The 20,668-nt window shown below is 39.9% G+C and overlaps 1 protein-coding gene across 1 annotated transcript; it reads right to left on the bottom strand.

The window, feature by feature from the left end:
* Positions 1-1,180: 1,180 nt before the first annotated feature.
* On the bottom strand, positions 1,181-14,206 carry LOC130951989 (uncharacterized). Its single transcript, XM_057880752.1, has 13 exons — positions 14,186-14,206; positions 13,923-14,012; positions 13,343-13,408; positions 13,205-13,270; positions 13,026-13,111; positions 12,868-12,913; positions 12,637-12,691; positions 12,308-12,389; positions 11,986-12,134; positions 11,790-11,917; positions 11,619-11,723; positions 1,412-1,552; positions 1,181-1,243 (listed from the first exon to the last, which is right to left on the bottom strand). The coding sequence occupies exons 1-13, from the start codon at positions 14,204-14,206 to the stop codon at positions 1,181-1,183; spliced, it is 1,098 nt and encodes a 365-aa protein (XP_057736735.1).
* Positions 14,207-20,668: the final 6,462 nt, after the last annotated feature.

Here is a 20,668-nt window from a genome sequence, read left to right as displayed (position 1 = left end):
CACGCGTATGCTATGTTAATGATGTGAATACTGCATTTGGTTGATGCTATTTGATTTGATATATTTTGCACTGGTTCAAGCCTAAGCATAGATCCTTACATCACCTACATCTGTGTCTTGAATCCTCTTTTTACCAAGAACATCCATCATTTAAAATTCCTTCATTTATTCTCCTTATATCATTGTCAGGCTAAGAGCACTGAATGTAGACGCACATAGACGTAGTCATTAACTATACTAAGCCATTCGGCCTGCAAATGTGATTAAAGGATAGTGTACCATATAACCATCAGTTAGTTTGCTTGTTCATAAAAATAATAAACATATTCAACAAAATCAGCGAGCTTGCTTTGAAAATAACGTTACAAGATTTTGAGATAAAATAACACTATAACGATAGCCTGTTAAGTTATAACGATAATCCTTTTCCATAATTTCTGGCGTTACAAGTGTTTTTATCTCAACTTAGTTGTAATTAAAGGGAGTGTTATAATTAAAAGGAGTGGATCCCCTCCAACGAAAAAAAATGGATGGTATCAATTAGAATCTCTCACCTTATATTATTCTTTCTTATATTTAATTTTAATTTTAGTCCCACTTATAAAATTAATAGTAAAAAATCACACTTTATTTACTCAATTATTAAAAAAACTGGAAAGAATCTATTTTCATAATTAAATGAACTACATCCATGCGGTTAAAAACATTTTGCGGACGTAATCAAAAAGCTATTCCACTACATAAAGAGGACTGAAATCAAAGCCAAGTTTTCTTGACCTGTAGGTTGGGCAAAAGACTACATTTATTTATGGTGAATCATAAATCAGCTTCAACACTGCAAATACTATAATAACACAACGAATACTACATGGAACACATTTTTCATCATCTGTTACATAGCTGGTTGCAAACTCAGATAAAAGAGGAAACATTATGTTGGACCTTTTAGCAATAAACTAAACTTTGTCAAATCTTTACGATATGAATCAAATACAATACAACTAAGATACACGATAATAAAAACATATGAGGGGAAACAATATTATCTGGTTTACAATACATAAATTAGAATCCAATCCATAGTGCCTACAACTTAAAAATTATTAAATATAGAAATAGTTCGCTGGCATCTATTTTAGCATTTCGGACGGCGATGATACCAATAAAACTGTGCTCTCTCCTAGTATGGTCTATACCTCCAATCTGCTCTTGATGGCCTCCCACTGGGAATTCCATAACCCCACTACAAAAGAAAATAGATTATAAGCAAAAGCCAAATATGTACAACTATATGGTATTTTAATATATACTTAAATAGTGCCCATGTTTAACATGCAAGGTGCACTTGCAAAATCACATTAATCCAATTTCCATTTTCTTCACATCAAATCATTACTGTGTATATACTCACATCATCGAAGTCCAGGCTACCATACATCCTCCCATAAGTTCGCATAGGACCTCCATAACCCCCAAAAGAACCCACACCATTTATCATAAAATTCCCACTTGGACTTGCATCATCAACAGGTGTGGCTGAATCTAATGCTATCTGCAGGAGCAAGATGCTAGCATAATCATTTAAAACCAAGAAATTATTGATGAGCGGATAATTTATACGCTTTTTGGCATTGTTTTTAGTATGTTTTTAGTATATTTAGTTGAGTTTTTAGTATATTTTTATTAGTTTTTAGTTAAAATTCACTTTTCTGGACTTTACTATGAGTTTGTGTGTTTTTCTGTGATTTCAGGTATTTTCTGGCTGAAATTGAGGGACCTGAGCAAAAATCTGATTCAGAGACTGAAAAGGACTGCAGATGCTGTTGGATTCTGACCTCTCTGCACTCGTAGTGGATTTTCTGGAACTACAGAAGCCCAATTGGCGCGCTCTCAACGGCGTTGAAAAGTAGACATCCTGGGATTTTCAGCAATATATGATAGTCCATACTTTGCCCAAGATTTGATGGCCCAAACCGGCGTTCAAAGTCACCTTCAGATTTCCCAGCGTTAAATGCCGGAACTGGCACCAAAGTGGGAGTTAAACGCCCAAACTGGCACAAAAGCTGGCGTTTAACTCCAAGAAGAGTCTCTACACGAAAATGCTTCATTGCTCAGCCCAAGCACACACCAAGTGGGCCCGGAAGTAGATTTTTATGTCATTTACTCATTCTTAAGTTACTAGTTCTCTATAAATAGGACCTTTTACTATTGTATTTTCATCTTTCAATCTTAGGATCTTTTGATCATGTTTTTATGATTGAACCCTCTTTGGGAGGCTGGCCATTCGGCCACGCCTAGACCTTGTTCTTATGTATTTTCAACGGTGGAGTTTCTACACACCATAGATTAAGGTGTGGAGCTCTGCTGTACCTCGAGTATTAATGCAATTACTATTGTTCTTCTATTCAATTCTGCTTGTTCTTGTTCCAAGATATCACTTGTTCTTCAACTTGATGAATGTGATGATCCGTGACACTCATCATCATTCTCACCTATGAACGTGTGACTGACAACCACCTCCGTTCTACCTTAGATTGGGTGAATATCTCTTGGATTCCTGATACACGACGCATGGTTGATCGCCTGACAACCGAGCGCTCGCCTGACAATCGAGCCAGCCATTCTGTGAGACCAGAGTCTTCGTGGTATAGGCAAGAACTGATGGCGGCATTCAAGAGAATCCGGAAGGTCTAACCTTGTCTGTGGTATTCTGAGTAGGATTCAATGACTGAATGACTGTGACGTGCTTCAAACTCCTGAGGGCGGGGCGTTAGTGACAGATGCAAAAGAATCACTGGATTCTATTCCGGCCTGATTGAGAACCGACAGATGGATAGCTGTGCCGTGACAGGGTGCGTTGAACATTTCCACTGAGAGGATGGGAGGTAGCCACTGACAACGGTGAAACCCTTGCATAAGCTTGCCATGGAAAGGAGTAAGAAGGATTGGATGAAGACAGTAGGAAAGCAGAGAGACGGAAGGGACAAAGCATCTCCATTCGCTTATCTGAAGTTCTCACCAATGAATTACATAAGTATCTCTATCTTTATCTTTATGTTTTATTCGTATATCACCCATACCCATTTGAGTCTGCCTGACTAAGATTTACAAGGTGACTATAGCTTGCTTCATACCAACAATCTCCGTGGGATCGACCCTTACTCGCGTAAGGTTTATTACTTGGACGACCCAGTGCACTTGCTGGTTAGTTGTGCGGAGTTGTGATAGAGAGTTGAGATTGCAATGAGCGTACCATGTTGATGGCGCCATTGATGATCACAATTTCGTGCACCAAGTTTTTGGCGCCGTTGCCGGGGATTGTTTCGAGTATGGACAACTGACGGTTCATCTTGTTGCTTAGATTAGGTATTTTTCAGAGTTCTTAAGAATGAATTCTAGTGTTTTAAGGTGATGTTCTTATCATCACCAAAGCTGATTGATTCTCATCAATTTAGCTCTTGAATGCAATGTCCTGCTGAAGCTTGGTTATCCATGTCTAATTCCTTTAGACTGAAGCTTTAGACTAACATTGCATAATCCCTGGAATTCTCATTAAGAATTTTGATACCTTTATTTTCTTTTCCACTTAATTTTCGAAAAAAGCACAAAAAAATTACAAAATCATAAAAAACCAAAAAAAGATTTTATGTTTCTTGTTGAGTCTAGTGTCTTATTTTAAGTTTGGTGTCTTGTATGCATTGTTTATTTGATCTTGGTTCTATTTTCAAGTCAATAGTACAGGGAACTGAAGATTCAGAACATGCAGCAGAGGAATTACACAGAAAAAGCTGGGCGTTCAAAACGCCCAGTGAAGAAGGACAGACTGGCGTTTAAACGCCAGCCAGGGTGCCTGGTTGGGCGTTTAACGCCCAAAAGGTAGTGCATTGGGCGTTAAACGCCAGAATGTGCACCATTCTGGGCGTTTAACGCCAGGATGGCACAAGAGGAAAGATTCTGTTTTTAATTCAGATTTTTTTCAAGTTTTCAAAGTTTTTCAAAATCAAATCTTTTTCAAATCATATCTTTTCAATCAAATCTTTTTCAAAATCAATTTCTTTCCTTTTTCAAAGATACTTGCTAACAATTAATGATTTGATTGAACAATTCAAGTATGTTGCCTTTTCTGTTGAGAAAGGTTTAATGTTTGAATCATATCTTTTCTTGTTAGGCAAGTCATTAATTTTTAAAATCGAATCTTTTTAAAATCATTTTCAAATCATATCTTTTCAATCATATCTTTTTAAAAACCATAACTTTTCAATCAAATCTTTTTAATCACATCTTTTTCAAAATAGTTTTCAATCATATCTTTTTAAATTCTAATTTCAAAATCTTTTTCAAAAATTACTTGATTTCTTTCCCACTCCTGGTTTTCGAAAACCAATTAAAGTTTTTCAAAATGTTTTCAAAATCTTTCACTTAATTTTCGAAAATTTCTTCCTCTCTTCTCACATCCTTCTATTTATGGAGTACCACTCCTCCTCAATGCACAATTCGAACTCTATCTGACTAAGTTTGAATTCTTCTACCTCTTCCTTCTAATTTTCTTTTTCTCTGACACCTCAAGGAATCTCTATACTGTGACATAGAGGATTCCATATTTTCTTGTTCTCTTCTCTTTCATATGAGCAGGAACAAAGACAAAGGCATTCTTGTTGAAGCTGACCCTGAACCTGAAAGGACCTTGAAGCGAAAGCTAAGAGAAGCTAAGGCACAACTCTCTATTGAGGACCTAACAGAAATCTTCAAAGAAGAAGAACCCATGGCAGCCGAAAACAACAACAATGCTAACAACGCAAGGAAGGTGCTGGATGACTTTACTGCACCTACTCCCGACTTCTATGGGAGAAGCATCTCTATCCCTGCCATTAGAGCAAACAACTTTGAGCTTAAGCCTCAATTAGTTTCTCTAATGCAACAGAATTGAAAGTTTCATGGACTTCCATTGGAAGATCCTCATCAGTTCTTAGCTGAATTCTTGCAAATCTGTGACACTGTCAAGACAAATGGGGTTGACCCTGAGGTCTACAGACTTATGCTATTCCCTTTTGCTGTAAGAGACAGAGCTAGGACATGGTTGAACTCACAACCTAAAGAAAGCCTGAACTCTTGGGAAAAGCTAGTCAATGCCTTCTTGGCAAAGTTCGTTCCACCTCAAAAATTGAGTAAGCTTAGAGTGGAAGTCCAAACCTTCAGACAGAAGGAAGGAGAATCCCTCTATGAAGCTTGGAAAAGATACAAACAATTGATCAGAAAGTGTCCCTCTGATATGCTTTCTGAATGGAGCATCATAGGTATTTTATATGATGGTCTCTCTGAACTATCCAAGATGTCTTTGGATAGCTCTGCTGGAGGATCTCTTCATTTGAAAAAGACGCCTGTAGAAGCTCAAGAGCTAATTGAAATGGTTGCAAATAACCAATTCATGTACACTTCTGAAAGGAATCCTGTGAACAATGGGACAAATCAGAAGAAAGGAGTTCTTGAGATTGATACTCTGAATGACATATTAGCTCAAAACAAGATATTGACTCAGCAAGTCAATTTGATTTCTCAAAGTCTGTCTGGAATGCAAAATGCACCTGGCAGTACTAAGGATGCTTCACCTGAAGAAGAAGCTTATGATCCTGAGAACCCTTCAATGGAAGAGGTGAATTACATGGGAGAACCCTATGGAAACACCTATAATTCTTCATGGAGAAATCATCCAAATCTCTCATGGAAGGATCAATAGAGACCTCAACAAGGTTTCAATAATGGTGGAAGAAATAGGTTTAGCAATGGCAAGCCTTTTCCATCATCTTCTCAGCAACAGACAGAGAATTCTAAGCAGAACAACTCTGACTTAGCAACCATGGTCTCTGATCTAATCAAAACCACTCAAAGTTTCACGACTGAAACAAGGTCCTCCATTAGGAATTTGGAGGTACAAGTGGGACAGCTGAGCAAGAAAGTTACTGAACTCCCTCCAGGTACTCTCCCAAGCAATACAGAAGAAAATCCAAAAGGAGAGTGCAAGGCCATCAACATGACCGAATTTGGAGAGGAAGGAGAGGCAGTGAACGCCACTGAGGAAGACCTCAATGGACGTCCACTGGCCTCCACTGAGTTCCCCAATGAGGAACCATGGGAATCTGAGGCTCAAAATGAGACCATAGAGATTCCATTGGACTTACTTCTGCCTTTCATGAGCTCTGATGAGTATTCCTCCTCTGAAGAGGATGAGTATGTCACTGAAGAGCAAGTTGCTAAATACCTTGGAGCAATCATGAAGCTAAACGACAAGTTATTTGAAAATGAGACTTGGGAGGATGAACCCCCTTTGCTCACCAAAGAATTGGATGACTTGTCTAGGCAGAAATTACCTCAAAAGAGGCAGGACCCTGGGAAGTTCTCCATACCTTTTACCATAGGCACCATGACCTTCAAGAAGGCTCTGTATGACCTAGGGTCAAGTGTAAACCTCATGCCTCTCTCTGTAATGGAGAAGCTAGGGATCTCTGAGGTACAAGCTGCAAGAATCTCACTAGAGATGGCAGACAATTCAAAAAAACAAGCTTATGGACTTGTAGAGGATGTTTTGGTGAAGGTTGAAGACCATTACATCCCTGCTGATTTCATAGTCCTAGAGACTGGGAAGTGCATGGATGAATCTATCATCCTTGGCAGACCCTTCCTAGCCACAGCAAAGGCTGTGATTGATGTTGATGGAGGTGAACTGATCATTCAAATGAATGAAGAATCCTTTGTGTTTAAGGCTCAAGGATATCCCTCTGTCACCATGGAGAGAAAGCTTGAAGAGCTTCTCTCAAAACAGAGCCAAACAGGGCCCCCACAGTCAAACTCTAAGTTTGGTGTTGGGAGGTTCCAACATTGCTCTGAGTATCTGTGAGGCTCCATGAGAGCCCTCTGTCAAGCTACTGACATTAAATAAGCGCTTGTTGGGAGGCAAGCCAATGTTATATTTTATCTATTTTCCTTTGTTATTTTAGGTTTTCTGTAGGTTGATGATCATGAGAAGTCACAAAATCAATTGAAAAAGCAAAAACAGAATGAAAAACAGGAAGAAAAACAGCACACCCTGGAGGAAGAACCTACTGGCGTTTAAACGCCAGTAAGGCTAGCAGATGGGCGTTTAACGCCCAGTCTGGCACCATTCTGGGCGTTTAACGCCAGAAAGGGGCACCAGACTGGCGTTAAACGCCAGATATGGGCAAGTACTTGGCGTTAAACGCCAGAAATGGGCACCAGCCTGGCGTTTAACGCCAGAATTGGCTCAAAACGCATTTTTGCATGCCATTTTGGTGCAGGGATGACTTTTTCTTGACACCTCAGGATCTGTGGACCCCACAGGATCCCCACCTACCCCACCACCCTCTCTCTTCTTCTTCACCTATTCACCAATCACCTCAACACCTCTTCTCCAAAAGCCCTTCACCTATCAAATCCCATCTTTCTCTTCACACCTCACATCCATCCTTCATAAAACCCCACCTACCTCACCATTCAAAATTCAAACCACTTTCCCTCCCAAACCCACCCATAATGGCCGAACCCTACCCCTCCCCTCACCCCTATATAAACCCATCTTCACTCCTTCATTTTCACACACCCTACACACTACTTCTTCCCCCTTTGGCCGAACCACACAGCCTCCTCCATCTCCTCCATTTTCTTCTTCTTCTTCTCCTCTATTCTTTCTTCTTTTGCTCGAGGACGAGCAAAGCTTTTAAGTTTGGTGTGGTAAAAGCGTTGCTTTTTGTTTTTCCATAACCATTTATGGCATCCAAGGCCGGAGAAACCTCTAGAAAGAAGAAAGGGAAGGCAAAAGCTTCCACCTCCGAGTCATGGGAGATGGAGAGATTCATCTCAAGGGTGCATCAAGACCACTTCTATGAAGTTGTGGCCTTGAAGAAGGTTATCCCCGAGGTCCCTTTCAAAATCAAAAAGGGTCAACTTTGATCAAAGGTTGGACCAAGTCCTCATAGACATTTGTGAAGAGGGTGCCCAATGGAAGAGAGATTCAAGAGGGAAGCCAGTTCAACTGAGAAGGCATGACCTCAAGCCCATCACTAAGAAAAGGATGGAGCAAACAAGAGACCCCACTCATCATGAAGTCCATGAGATACCTCAAGGGATGCACTTTCCTCCACAAAACTATTGGGAGAAACTGAACACCTCCCTAGGAGAATTGAGTTCCAACATGGGACAACTAAGGGTGGAGCACCAAGAACATTCCATCCTCCTCCATGAAATTAGAGAAGATCAAAGAATCATGAGAGAGGAGCAACAAAGGCAAGGAAGAGACATTGAGGAGCTCAAGCACTCCATAAGATCTTCAAGAGGAAGAACAAGCACTAAGGTGGACCCGTTCTTTAATCTCCTTGTTCTTTATTTTCCTGTTTTTCGAAAATTTATGCTTTATGTTTATCTATGTTTGTGTCTTATGATCATTAGTGTCTTAGTGTCTATGCCTTAAAGTTATGAATGTCCTATGAATCCATCACCTTTCTTAAATGAAAACTATTTTTTTCACAAAAGAACAAGAAGTACAGGATTTCGAATTCATCTTTAAAACTAGCTTAATTAGTTTAATGTGGTGATAATACTTTTTGTTTTCTGAATGTATGCTTAAACAGTGCATATGTCTTTTGAATTTGTTGTTCATGAATGTTAAAATTGTTGGCTCTTGAAAGAATGATGAAAAAGGAGACATGTTACTGAGGATCTGAAAAATCATAAAAATGATTCTTGAAGCAAGAAAAAGCAGTGAATACAAAAAAAAAGAGAGAAGAAAGAAAAAAAAACACGAAAAAAAAGGGAGAAAGAGAAAAAGAAAGAAAAAGAAAGAAATAAAGTTGTGATCCAAGGCAAAAAGAGTGTGCTTAAGAACCCTGGACACCTCTAATTGGGGACTCTAGCAAAGCTGAGTCACAATCTGAAAAGGTTCACCCAATTATGTGTCTGTGGCATGTATGTATCCGGTGGTAATACTGGAAGACAGAGTGCTTTGGGCCACAGCCAAGACTCAATAAGAAGCTGTGTTCAAGAATCATCATACTTAACTAGGAGAATCAATAACACTATCTGGATTCTGAGTTCCTAAAGAAGCCAATCATTCTGAATTTCAAAGGATAAAGTGAGATGCCAAAACTGTTCGGAGGCAAAAAGCTACTAGTCCCGCTCATCTAATTTGGAGCTAAGTTTCATTGATAATTTGGAGTCTATAGTATATTCTCTTCTTTTTATCTTATTTGATTTTCAGTTGCTTGAGGACAAGCAACAATTTAAGTTTGGTGTTGTGATGAGCGGATAATTTATACGCTTTTTGGCATTGTTTTTAGTATGTTTTTAGTATATTTAGTTGAGTTTTTAGTATATTTTTATTAGTTTTTAGTTAAAATTCACTTTTCTGGACTTTACTATGAGTTTGTGTGTTTTTCTGTGATTTCAGGTATTTTCTGGCTGAAATTGAGGGACCTGAGCAAAAATCTGATTCAGAGACTGAAAAGGACTGCAGATGCTGTTGGATTCTGACCTCCCTGCACTCGAAGTGGATTTTCTGGAGCTACCGAAGCCCAATTGGCGCGATCTCAACGGCGTTGGAAAGTAGACATCCTGGGCTTTCCAGGAATATATGATAGTCCATACTTTGCCCAAGATTGGATGGCCCAAACCGGCGTTCAAAGTCACCTTCAGATTTCCCAGCGTTAAACGCCGGAACTGGCACCAAAGTGGGAGTTAAACGCCCAAACTAGCACAAAAGCTGGCGTTTAACTCCAAGAAGAGTCTCTACATGAAAATGCTTCATTGCTCAGCCCAAGCACACACCAAGTGGGCCCGGAAGTAGATTTTTATGTCATTTACTCATTCTTAAGCTACTAGTTCTCTATAAATAGGACCTTTTACTATTGTATTTTCATCTTTCAATCTTAGGATCTTTTGATGATGTTTTTATGATTGAACCCTCTTTGGGAGGCTGGCCATTCGGCCATGCCTAGACCTTGTTCTTATGTATTTTCAACGGTGGAGTTTCTACACACCATAGATTAAGGTGTGGAGCTCTGCTGTACCTCGAGTATTAATGCAATTACTATTGTTCTTCTATTCAATTCTGCTTGTTCTTGTTCCAAGATATCACTTGTTCTTCAACTTGATGAATGTGATGATCCGTGACACTCATCATCATTCTCACCTATGAACGTGTGACTGACAACCACCTCCGTTCTACCTTAGATTGGGTGAATATTTCTTGGATTCCTGATACACGACGCATGGTTGATCGCCTGACAACCGAGCGCTCGCCTGACAACCGAGCCAGCCATTCCGTGAGATCAGAGTCTTCGTGGTATAGGCAAGAACTGATGGCGGCATTCAAGAGAATCCGGAAGGTCTAACCTTGTCTGTGGTATTCTGAGTAGGATTCAATGACTGAATGACTGTGACGTGCTTCAAACTCCTGAGGGCGGGGCGTTAGTGACAGACGCAAAAGAATCACTGGATTCTATTCCGGCCTGATTGAGAACCGACAGATGGATAGCCGTGCCGTGACAGGGTGCGTTGAACATTTCCACTGAGAGGATGGGAGGTAGCCACTGACAACGGTGAAACCCTTGCATAAGCTTGCCATGGAAAGGAGTAAGAAGGATTGGATGAAGACAGTAGGAAAGCAGAGAGCCGGAAGGGACAAAGCATCTCCATTCGCTTATCTGAAGTTCTCACCAATGAATTACATAAGTATCTCTATCTTTATCTTTATGTTTTATTCGTATATCACCCATACCCATTTGAGTCTGCCTGACTAAGATTTACAAGGTGACTATAGCTTGCTTCATACCAACAATCTCCGTGGGATCGACCCTTACTCGCGTAAGGTTTATTACTTGGACGACCCAGTGCACTTGCTGGTTAGTTGTGCGGAGTTGTGATAGAGAGTTGAGATTGCAATGAGCGTACCATGTTGATGGCGCCATTGATGATCACAATTTCGTGCACCAATTATACTCTCAATTTTTCCATCAGAAGGAATACAGACAACACTAGAAGACCAAATTTGTTCACCATTATGTACAAATCTGCCACTGTGTATATTATCACACAATTACCATCGAGTTCAGCTTGACATTCATAACAAGATCCAAGATGTAATGTCATAAAAAGTATCATAAAGTTCTATGGTATAGATTTCTTGTCGTGATATAATCAACATATATAGCGATGCACTGTGATAGCTTTCCATAAATAGGAACAAAACCACAAATCCATATTATGACTCATCACTTCTTCATAAAGTACCAACTTTAGATACAAGTGTTCCAATGTTATTCCAACAATAGCATGCTTCAAACATCAAATAACAAATGGGCATTCAAAGGACAGGCAGTTAACCTCAATCAACATATATTCCCTTCTATCACCACACACACACACACACACACACACACACACACACACACACACACACACACACACACACACACACACACACACACACATATATATATATATATATATATATATATATATATATATTTCAATTTCAATTGCAAAGAAAAGGCAATAGATACTTGTGAAAATAGGGAACAATCCAAGATAGAAACAAATGCTAAATAATGTACCTGTTGTCCACAAATTTCATGGGGCCTTCGTGAGACACGATCTGCTACACCATCTTCGGCAAAAGTAACAAATCCAAAACCTCTATGACCTGATCTCTTAGGATCCTACATCAAAGAAGACTGTTGATCTAAGCAGTTTAGAAAAATCGTATGTGTTCTTAAATATCTTACCCTGGGAACATAAACATCTAATATACGGCCAAATCTTCCAAAATATTGATGAAGATCCTCAGAAGTTGCCTCTGGAGGAAGTCGGCCAACAAAAATCTTCTTACCAATTCCACGAGATGGTTCTCCCCCTGATTTAGAGAATAAGCTAATCAGTATGCAGCAACAATAGTCATCTTTATTCAACACCAGAGCTTTATTCCATGCTTACTTCCGTAGACTGGGCCTGGATGATCATACAAAGTAGGAGCACCAAGTGCTACATATGTAGTTGCTGCAGAAATATAAGCATTATATGCACCATACCCTCCCTGTGGCATCCTGCCTATTGGCTTAAAGTCATCATCCTGCAAATGGCATATACAATATTATTTTACTAACGTTATAACGAAAACCAAAACAAATAAAATACCTTTCGGTAGAAAAACAAATGGCTCGTGTATGCAACTAAATCCAAAAGTATTATTGCACTGAATATATACACACAAACACATTTTAGGTTAGACATTTTTATGAAAATTCTTGCCTTGGGTGTAGCTCGATCAACCACCATGGTAGAACCTCCCAGTTCGTGGGTTTCTGCCATCAAACTCTCGACAGAATCTGCAAGACAGAAAATCTCCCTTATAGTGACTGATACATCCTTTCCACTACACTCAAAAAGTAAGTATATAAACCAAAATATAGAGCAACAAGTGAGGGCACATATTGTATGCATTAAAAATGTGTGTATAACATGTGTCAATCAAGCTTAGATAACTATCAAGTTACATTAAAAGGAAACTAGAATATTATAAACCCCATTCACTTAAAATATGCACGTAGTGAGGAGTAGAGCACACAACCCAACCTGCACTTGCAAAGGTGATAAAACCAATTCCACGATGCATTTTTGATCCTTGATCCTGTTGGAAAATGGAAATAAATCATAAATCATTCATACAACTACAATAATATCATATAAATATGTGTGCATCATGCATAAATCTACTGGGCAACTATCAACAACGTACATGCATACAAAATTATACATATTAACTACAATTTACATCTCGTATGACAATGCCAGGGAGTGGAGTACCTTTGGCATGTACAGATCTGTTATATCACCATATTTCTCAAAATGACTGCAAAACCACCAAAAGAGAAAATAACATAAAATTATAAGACTATGCTAGCAATGAAAACAACACTCTCGAGTCTTCACATCTTTAATGAAGATACAACATAATCATGTACCTTCTAAAAGATGCTTCTGTTACTGATTGTGGAATCCTGGCTACAAATATTCTGGTTACTTTTTTGGCTGGTGCTCTCATCTCCTCCTTTAAAATGAAACATTACAAAATCAGCAGGATAGTATAACTCAGCAATGAATCAGAATAGATTTAATGTCCTAACAGCAATTTGATTACTACCTTTGGTGTGGCCACTTTGACCTCCAGCATCCTGTTGCCAAGAACATGTTCACCTGATAGAACATCCTGCTACCAGAAAGTCAGTCAGATCATGATAAAGTGTGTGCACATGACCATCTACATAAAGACAGCAGTTACCGTAGCATCATCCACTGAAGCAAATGTAACATATCCAAATCCACGAGATCGTCCAGTTGATCGCTCCTAAAATAAAGAAAGTTGATTAGAACGTGCTAAGGGTGCAGTGCAATATTTTTGTAACTTTGGGGGCAGAGTGCAATATTTGCACGAGTTTGGGGTTAAGAGCTATATCTTGAAACCTCATGGGATGTGATCGCTAATAATTCACAGAGAACCAGTAGTCCACTACCCTAAGAGAGTAATGCTAAGTGCTACAATGCATTTATTAAGAAACCAAGTACAACTGACGTGGTAAATAATTAGACATTCATATGCATTAATTCTAGCAGTTATTTCACAGTATACTTCACGTAATTTGTATAGGATAAATGATTAAAGTAACTCCATGTCATGTGCAATGTTTTCATTTCATAATAAACAAGCATTTTTTCTTACCAAAAACAAGAGCGAAAGGAGAAATCACCTTGTCAATCAATGGTGAAAATCTACAATTGACATGGTATGTCAAGTGGATTCTCCAATGGTGAATTGAACATGAAATAGCAACACTTAATAAAAAATGTAAAGATAGATTAACCTTCATGACAATACAATCTTCCAATTCACCGTACTTGCTCATGCATTCCCTCAAGCCCTCAGTGTCCACGTCCCATGGAATACCCAAAACCTAGGAAAAAATTACGAAGGCAGAAAGTGAGAAAATAACTACCCACGCGAACAACTGACTAAGTATAATGTTCATCAACAAAAGGAATGCCAGAACATTAATTATTGTCAATCACTCCTAAATACATATGATTAGAGGATTGAAGAGAAACAAGTTGAATTTACGTGACTCACCACAAGCTTTCGCTGCTCCATCAGAGACTTGAAGGTAGCGCAATGAAAGAGGGAAAGTGCCTAACAGAATGTGGGGAAAGCAAAGAAAGGGAGGGGGAACAAGAAAAGAAAATAAAAAAAATAAAAAAGAAATTCTAGGCACTCGTTCTCCTGTTGGGGGTGAAATGGAATCTCTCAGCTGAGCACTCAACGTTCTCACCTCTCTTCTCTCTCTAAATCCCTCACACTCGCCTCCTCCTGCATACAACAAGCACACTTCTTTCTCACACACAGTTTCCTTCATCATCATCAGCAGCATCATATTTACCAAATCATATTTCAGCTTTTCGAGATGCTTCGCTGTTTTTTTTTTCTAGGAACAAAAACAATTGATAACAAAGAAATTGAAAGAAATTGGGTGAATTAGGCGCTCACTGACCTTGCACAGGGGGAATTTGGGAACCCTAACTCGGAGATCTCGCTCGCTCGGTTTCTCTCTCTCTCTCTCTCTCTCTCCCTCCTCTATGTCTCTCTCTGTTCTTCTCTTACTCTTCTCTCCCTCCGCACCCTTCTCCTGTCACCCAATGCCACACCATCAATAATCAACCATATTATTATGTTGTGTTTAACACATGTTCTTCTTTTTTGCCTTTTCGGCACTGAAAGGAGCTAACACGCCCAAAACTATAAAGTAGTAGCCAAACATTTGGACTGAGAAAAAAAATTAGCAACAACTGGAAATACTTTTTTCATTTTTGGATAAACTTGCACCAGCCCATTATGTCTGTGAAACGAAAAAGCCTGTAGCTATTATGCTATTTCGGATTACATTTTTTAAAATAAAAAATGTATTGGACTCGGGAACCTTGATACAGTTATTTGCCTCTAGCTCAATTGGAGGTGAGCCTCACAACATTCTGTGTCCAAAAGATTTTAGATTCAGAAAGAAAAGGGAAAATTAATTTAAGACAGGATAAGAGACTGTCTGGCTAGTGGTGCGCGAAATCGTGATCACTACAACTCCGCACAACTAACCAGCAAGTGCACTGGGTCGTCCAAGTAATAAACCTTACGCGAGTAAGGGTCGATCCCACGGAGATTTTTGGTATGAAGCAAGCTATGGTCACCTTGTAAATCTTAGTCAGGCAGACTCAAATGGGTATAGATGATGAATAAAACATAAAGATAAAGATAAAGATACTTATGTATATCATTGGTGAGAGCTTCAGATAAGTGTATGAAGATGCTTTCCCTTCCGTCTCTCTGCTTTCCTACTGTCTTCATCCAATCCTTCTTACTCCTTTCCATGGCAAGCTTATGCAAGGGTTTCACCGTTGTCAGTGGCTACCTCCCATCCTCTCAGTGGAAATGTTCAACGCACCCTGTCACGGCACGGCTATCCAGCTGTCGGTTCTCGGTCAGGCTGAAATAGAATCCAGTGATTCTTTTGCGTCTGTCACTAACGCCCCGCCTGCTAGGAGTTTGAAGCACGTCACAGTCATTCAATCATTGAATCCTACTCAGAATACCACAGACAAGGTTAGACCTTCCGGATTCTCTTGAATGCCGCCATCAGTTCTTGCCTATACCACGAAGACTCTGATCTCACGGAATGGCTGGCTCGATTGTCAGGCGAGCACTCGGTTGTCAGGCGATCAACCATGCATCGTGCATCAGGAATCTAAGAGATAAACACTAGAGCCTTGTTTGCTTGTAGAACAAGAGTGGTTGTCAGTCACTTTGTTCTTGAGTGAGAATGATGATGAGTGTCACGGATCATCACATTCATCAAGTTGAATAACATGTGATATCTTGGACAAAGAACAAGCGGAATTGAATAGAAGAACAATAGTAATTGCATTAATACTCGAGGTACAGCAGAGCTCCACACCTTAATCTATGGTGTGTAGAAACTCCACCGTTGAAAATACATAAGAACAAGGTCTAGGCATGGCCGAATGGCCAGCCTCCCAAAGTGAGTTCAATCATAAAAACATGATCAAAAGCTCTCCAATACAATAGTAAAAGGTCCTATATATAGAGAACTAGTAGCCTAGGGTGTACAGAGATGAGTAAATGACATAAAAATCCACTTCCGGGCCCACTTGGTGTGTGCTTGGGCTGAGCAATGAAGCATTTTCGTGTAGAGACTCTTCTTGGAGTTAAACGCCAGCTTTTGTGCCAGTTTGGGCGTTTAACTCCCATTTTGGTGCCAGTTCCGGCGTTTAACGCTGGGAATTCTGAGGGTGACTTTGAACGCCGGTTTGGGCCATCAAATCTTGGGCAAAGTATGAACTATCATATATTGCTGGAAAGCCCAGGATGTCTACTTTCCAACGCCGTTCAGAGCGCGCCAATTGGGCTTCTTTAGCTCCAGAAAATCCACTTCGAGTGCAGGGAGGTCAGAATCGAACAGCATCTGCAGTCCTTTTCAATCTCTGAATCAGATTTTTGCTCAGGTCCCTCAATGTTAGCCAGAAAATACCTGAAATCACAGAAAAATACACAAACTCATAGTAAAGTCCAGAAAAGTGAATTTTAACTAAAAACTAATAAAAATATACTAAGAACTCAACTAAAACTACTAAAAACATACTAAAAAGAATGCCAAAAAGCGTACAAATTATCCGCTCATCACAACACCAAACTTAAATTGTTGCTTGTCCTCAAGCAACTGAAAATCAAATAAGATAAAAAGAAGAGAATATACTATAGACTCCAAATTATCAATGAAACTTAGCTCCAAATTAGATGCGGGACTAGTAGCTTTTTGCCTCCGAACAATTTTGGCATCTCACTTTATCCTTTGAAATTCAGAATGATTGGCTTCTTTAGGAACTCAGAATCCAGATAGTGTTATTGATTCTCCTAGTTAAGTATGATGATTCTTGAACACAGCTACTTTATGAGTCTTGGCCGTGGCCCAAAGCACTTTGTCTTCCAGTATTACCACCGGATACATACATGCCACAGACACATAATTGGGTGAACCTTTTCAGATTGTGACTCAGCTTTGCTAAAGTCCCCAATTAGAGGTGTCCAGGGTTCTTAAGCACACTCTTTTTGCCTTGGATCACAACTTTATTTCTTTCCTTTTTTCTTTCTCTTTTTTTTTATTTTCTTTTCTCCTCTTTTTTTTTGTATTCACTGCTTTTTCTTGCTTCAAGAATCATTTTAATGATTTTTCAGATCCTCAATAACATGTCTCCTTTTTCATCATTCTTTCAAGAGCCAACAATTTTAACATTCATGAACAACAAATTCAAAAGACATATGCACTGTTCAAGCATACATTCAGAAAACAAAAAGTATTATCACCACATTAAACTAATTAAGCTAGTTTTAAAGATGAATTCGAAATCCTGTACTTCTTGTTCTTTTGTGAAAAAAATAGTTTTCATTTAAGAAAGGTGATGGATTCATAGGACATTCATAACTTTAAGGCATAGACACTAAGACACTAATGATCACAAGACACAAACATAGATAAACATAAGCACTAAAATTCGAAAAACAGAAAAACAAAGAACAAGGAAATTAAAGAACGTGTCCACCTTAGTGATGGCGGCTTGTTCTTCCTCTTGAAGATCCTATGGAGTGCTTGAGCTCCTCAATGTCTCTTCCTTGTCTTTGTTGCTCCTTTCTCATGATTCTTTGATCTTCTCTAATTTCATGGAGGAGGATGGAATGTTCTTGGTGCTCCACCCTTAGTTGTCCCATGTTGGAACTCAATTCTCCTAGGGAGGTGTTAATTTGCTCCCAATAGTCTTGTGGAGGAAAGTGCATCCCTTGAGGTATATCAGGGATTTCATGATGAGTGGGATCTCTTGTTTGCTCCATCCTTTTCTTGGTGATGGGCTTGAGGTCATGCCTTCTTAGTTGAACCGGCTTCCCTCTTGAATCTCTCTTCCATTGAGCGCCCTCTTCACAAATGTTTGTGAGGACTTGGTCCAACTTTTGATCAAAGTTGACCCTTCTTCATGGCCACAACTTCATAGAAGTGGTCTTGATGCACCCTTGAGATGAATCTCTCCATCTCCCATGACTCGGAGGTGAAAGCTTTTGCCTTCTCTTTCCTCTTTCTAGAGGTTTCTCCGGCCTTGGATGCCATAAATGGTTATGGAAAAACAAAAAGCAATGCTTTTACCACACCAAACTTAAAATGCTTGCTCGTCCTCGAGCAAAAGAAGAAAGAAGAGAGTAGAAGAAGAAGAAAAATGGAGGAGATGGAGGAGGCTATGTGGTTCGGCCAAAGGGGGAAGAAGTGGTGTTTAGGTTGTGTGAAAATGAAGGAGTGAAGAAGGATTTATATAGGAGAGGGGGGCTCATGGTTTGGTCATGTATGGGTGGGTTTGGGAGGGAAAGTGGTTTGAATTTGAAGGTTGAGGTAGGTGGGGTTTTATGAAGGATGGATGTGAGTGGTGAAGAGAAAAATGGGATTTGATAGGTGAAGGGTTTTTGGGGAAGAGGTATTGAGGTGATTGGTGAATGGGTGAAGAAGAGAGAGAGTGGTGGGGTTGGTGGGGATCCTGTGGGGTCCACAGATCCTGAGGTGTCAAGGAAAAGTCATCCCTGCACCAAATGGCATGCAAAATCACGTTTTGAGCCAATTCTGGCGTTCAACGCCGGGCTGGTGCCCCTTTCTGGCGTTTAACGCCAGGTTCTTGCCCTTTCCTGGCGTTTAACGCCAGTCTGGTGCCCCTTTCTGACGTTAAACGCCCAGAATGGTGCCAGACTGGGCGTTAAACGCCCAACTACTAGCCTCACTGGCGTTTAAACGCCAGCAAGTTCTCCTCCAGGGTGTGTTGTTTTTTCTTCCTGTTTTTCATTCTGTTTTTGCTTTTTCAATTGATTTTGTGACTTTTCATGATCATCAACCTACAAAAAACGTAAAATAACAAAGGAAAATAGATAAAATATATCATTGGGTTGCCTCCCAACAAGCGCTTCTTTAATGTCAGTAGCTTGACAGAGGGCTCTCATGGAGCCTCACAAATGCTCAGAGCAATGTTGGAACCTCCCAACACCAAACTTAGAGTTTGAATGTGGGGGTTCAACACCAAACTTAGAGTTTGGTTGTGGCCTCCCAACACCAAACTTAGAGTTTGACTGTGGGGGCTCTGTTTGTCTCTGATTTGAGAGAAGCTCTTCATGCTTCTTCTCCATGGTGACAGAGGGATATCCTTGAGCCTTAAACACAAAGGATTCTTCATTCACTTGAATGATCAGTTCACCTCCATCAACATCAATCACAGCCTTTGCTGTGGCTAGGAAGGGTCTGCCAAGGATGATAGATTTATCCATGCACTTCCCAGTCTCTAGGACTATGAAATCAGCAGGGATGTAATGGTCTTCAATCTTCACTAGAACATCCTCTACAAGTCCATAAGCTTGTTTCTTTGAATTGTCTGCCATCTCTAGTGAGATTCTTGCAGCTTGCACCTCAAAGATCCCTAGCTTCTCCATTACAGAGAGAGGCATAAGGTTTACACTTGACCCTAAGTCACACAGAGCCTTCTTGAAGGTCATGGTGCCTATGGTACATGGTATTGAAAACTTCCCAGTGTCTTGTCTCTTTTGAGGTAATTTCTGCCTAGACAAGTCATCCAGTTCTTTGGTGAGCAAAGGAGGTTCATCCTCCCAAGTCTCATTTCCAAATAACTTGTCATTTAGCTTCATGATTGCTCCAAGGTATTTAGCAACTTGCTCTTCAGTGACATACTCATCCTCTTCAGAGGAAGAATACTCATCAAAGCTCATGAATGGCAGAAGTAAATCCAATGGAATCTCTATGGTCTCATTTTGAGCCTCAGATTCCCATGGTTCCTCATTAGGGAACTCATTGGAGGTCAGTGCACGCCCATTGAGGTCTTCCTCAGTGGCGTTCACTTCCTCTCCTTCCTCTCCAAATTCGGCCATGTTGATGGCCTTGCACTCTCCTTTTGGATTTTCTTCTGTATTGCTTGGAAGAGTACTAGGAGGGAGTTCAGTAACTTTCTTGCTCAGCTGTCCCACTTGTGCCTCCAAGTTCCTAATGGAGGACCTTGTTTCATTCATAAAACTTTGAGTGGTTTTGATTAGATCAGAGACCATGGTTGCTAAGTCAGAGGTATTCTGCTTAGAACTCTCTGTCTGTTGCTGAGAAGATGACGGAAAAGGCTTGCCATTGCTAAACCTGTTTCTTCCACCATTATTGTTGTTGAAACCTTGTTGAGGTCTCTGTTGATCCTTCCATGAGAAATTTGGGTGATTTCTCCATGAAGAATTATAGGTGTTTCCATAGGGTTCTCCTAGGTAATTCACCTCTTCCATTGAAGGGTTCTCAGGATCATAAGCTTCTTCTTCAGATGAAGCATCCTTAGTACTGCTTGGTGCATTTTGCATTCCAGACAGACTTTGAGAAATCAAATTGACTTGTTGAGTCAATATTTTATTCTGAGCCAATATGGCATTCAGAGTGTCAATCTCAAGAACTCCTTTCTTCTGATTAGTCCCATTGTTCAC

The sequence above is a fragment of the Arachis stenosperma genome, chromosome 9 (genome assembly GCF_014773155.1).
Source record: "Arachis stenosperma cultivar V10309 chromosome 9, arast.V10309.gnm1.PFL2, whole genome shotgun sequence".
NCBI lineage: Eukaryota > Viridiplantae > Streptophyta > Magnoliopsida > Fabales > Fabaceae > Arachis > Arachis stenosperma.
The sequence above is the reverse complement of the archived record's forward strand: the minus strand, read 5'-3'. Positions and strand labels throughout refer to the sequence as shown.

Bases quoted from the DNA above. Each gene is read 5' to 3' on its own strand.
- LOC130951989 (XM_057880752.1), bottom strand. From the start codon at position 14,206: ATGGAGCAGCGAAAGCTTGTG. The intron at 13,112-13,204 runs GTAGTAATCAAA...TTCATTTTAAAG, and splicing joins TCAAAGTGGCCACACCAAAG to GAGGAGATGAGAGCACCAGC. The intron at 12,914-13,025 runs GTACATGATTAT...GTGGTTTTGCAG, and splicing joins ACAGAAGCATCTTTTAGAAG to TCATTTTGAGAAATATGGTG.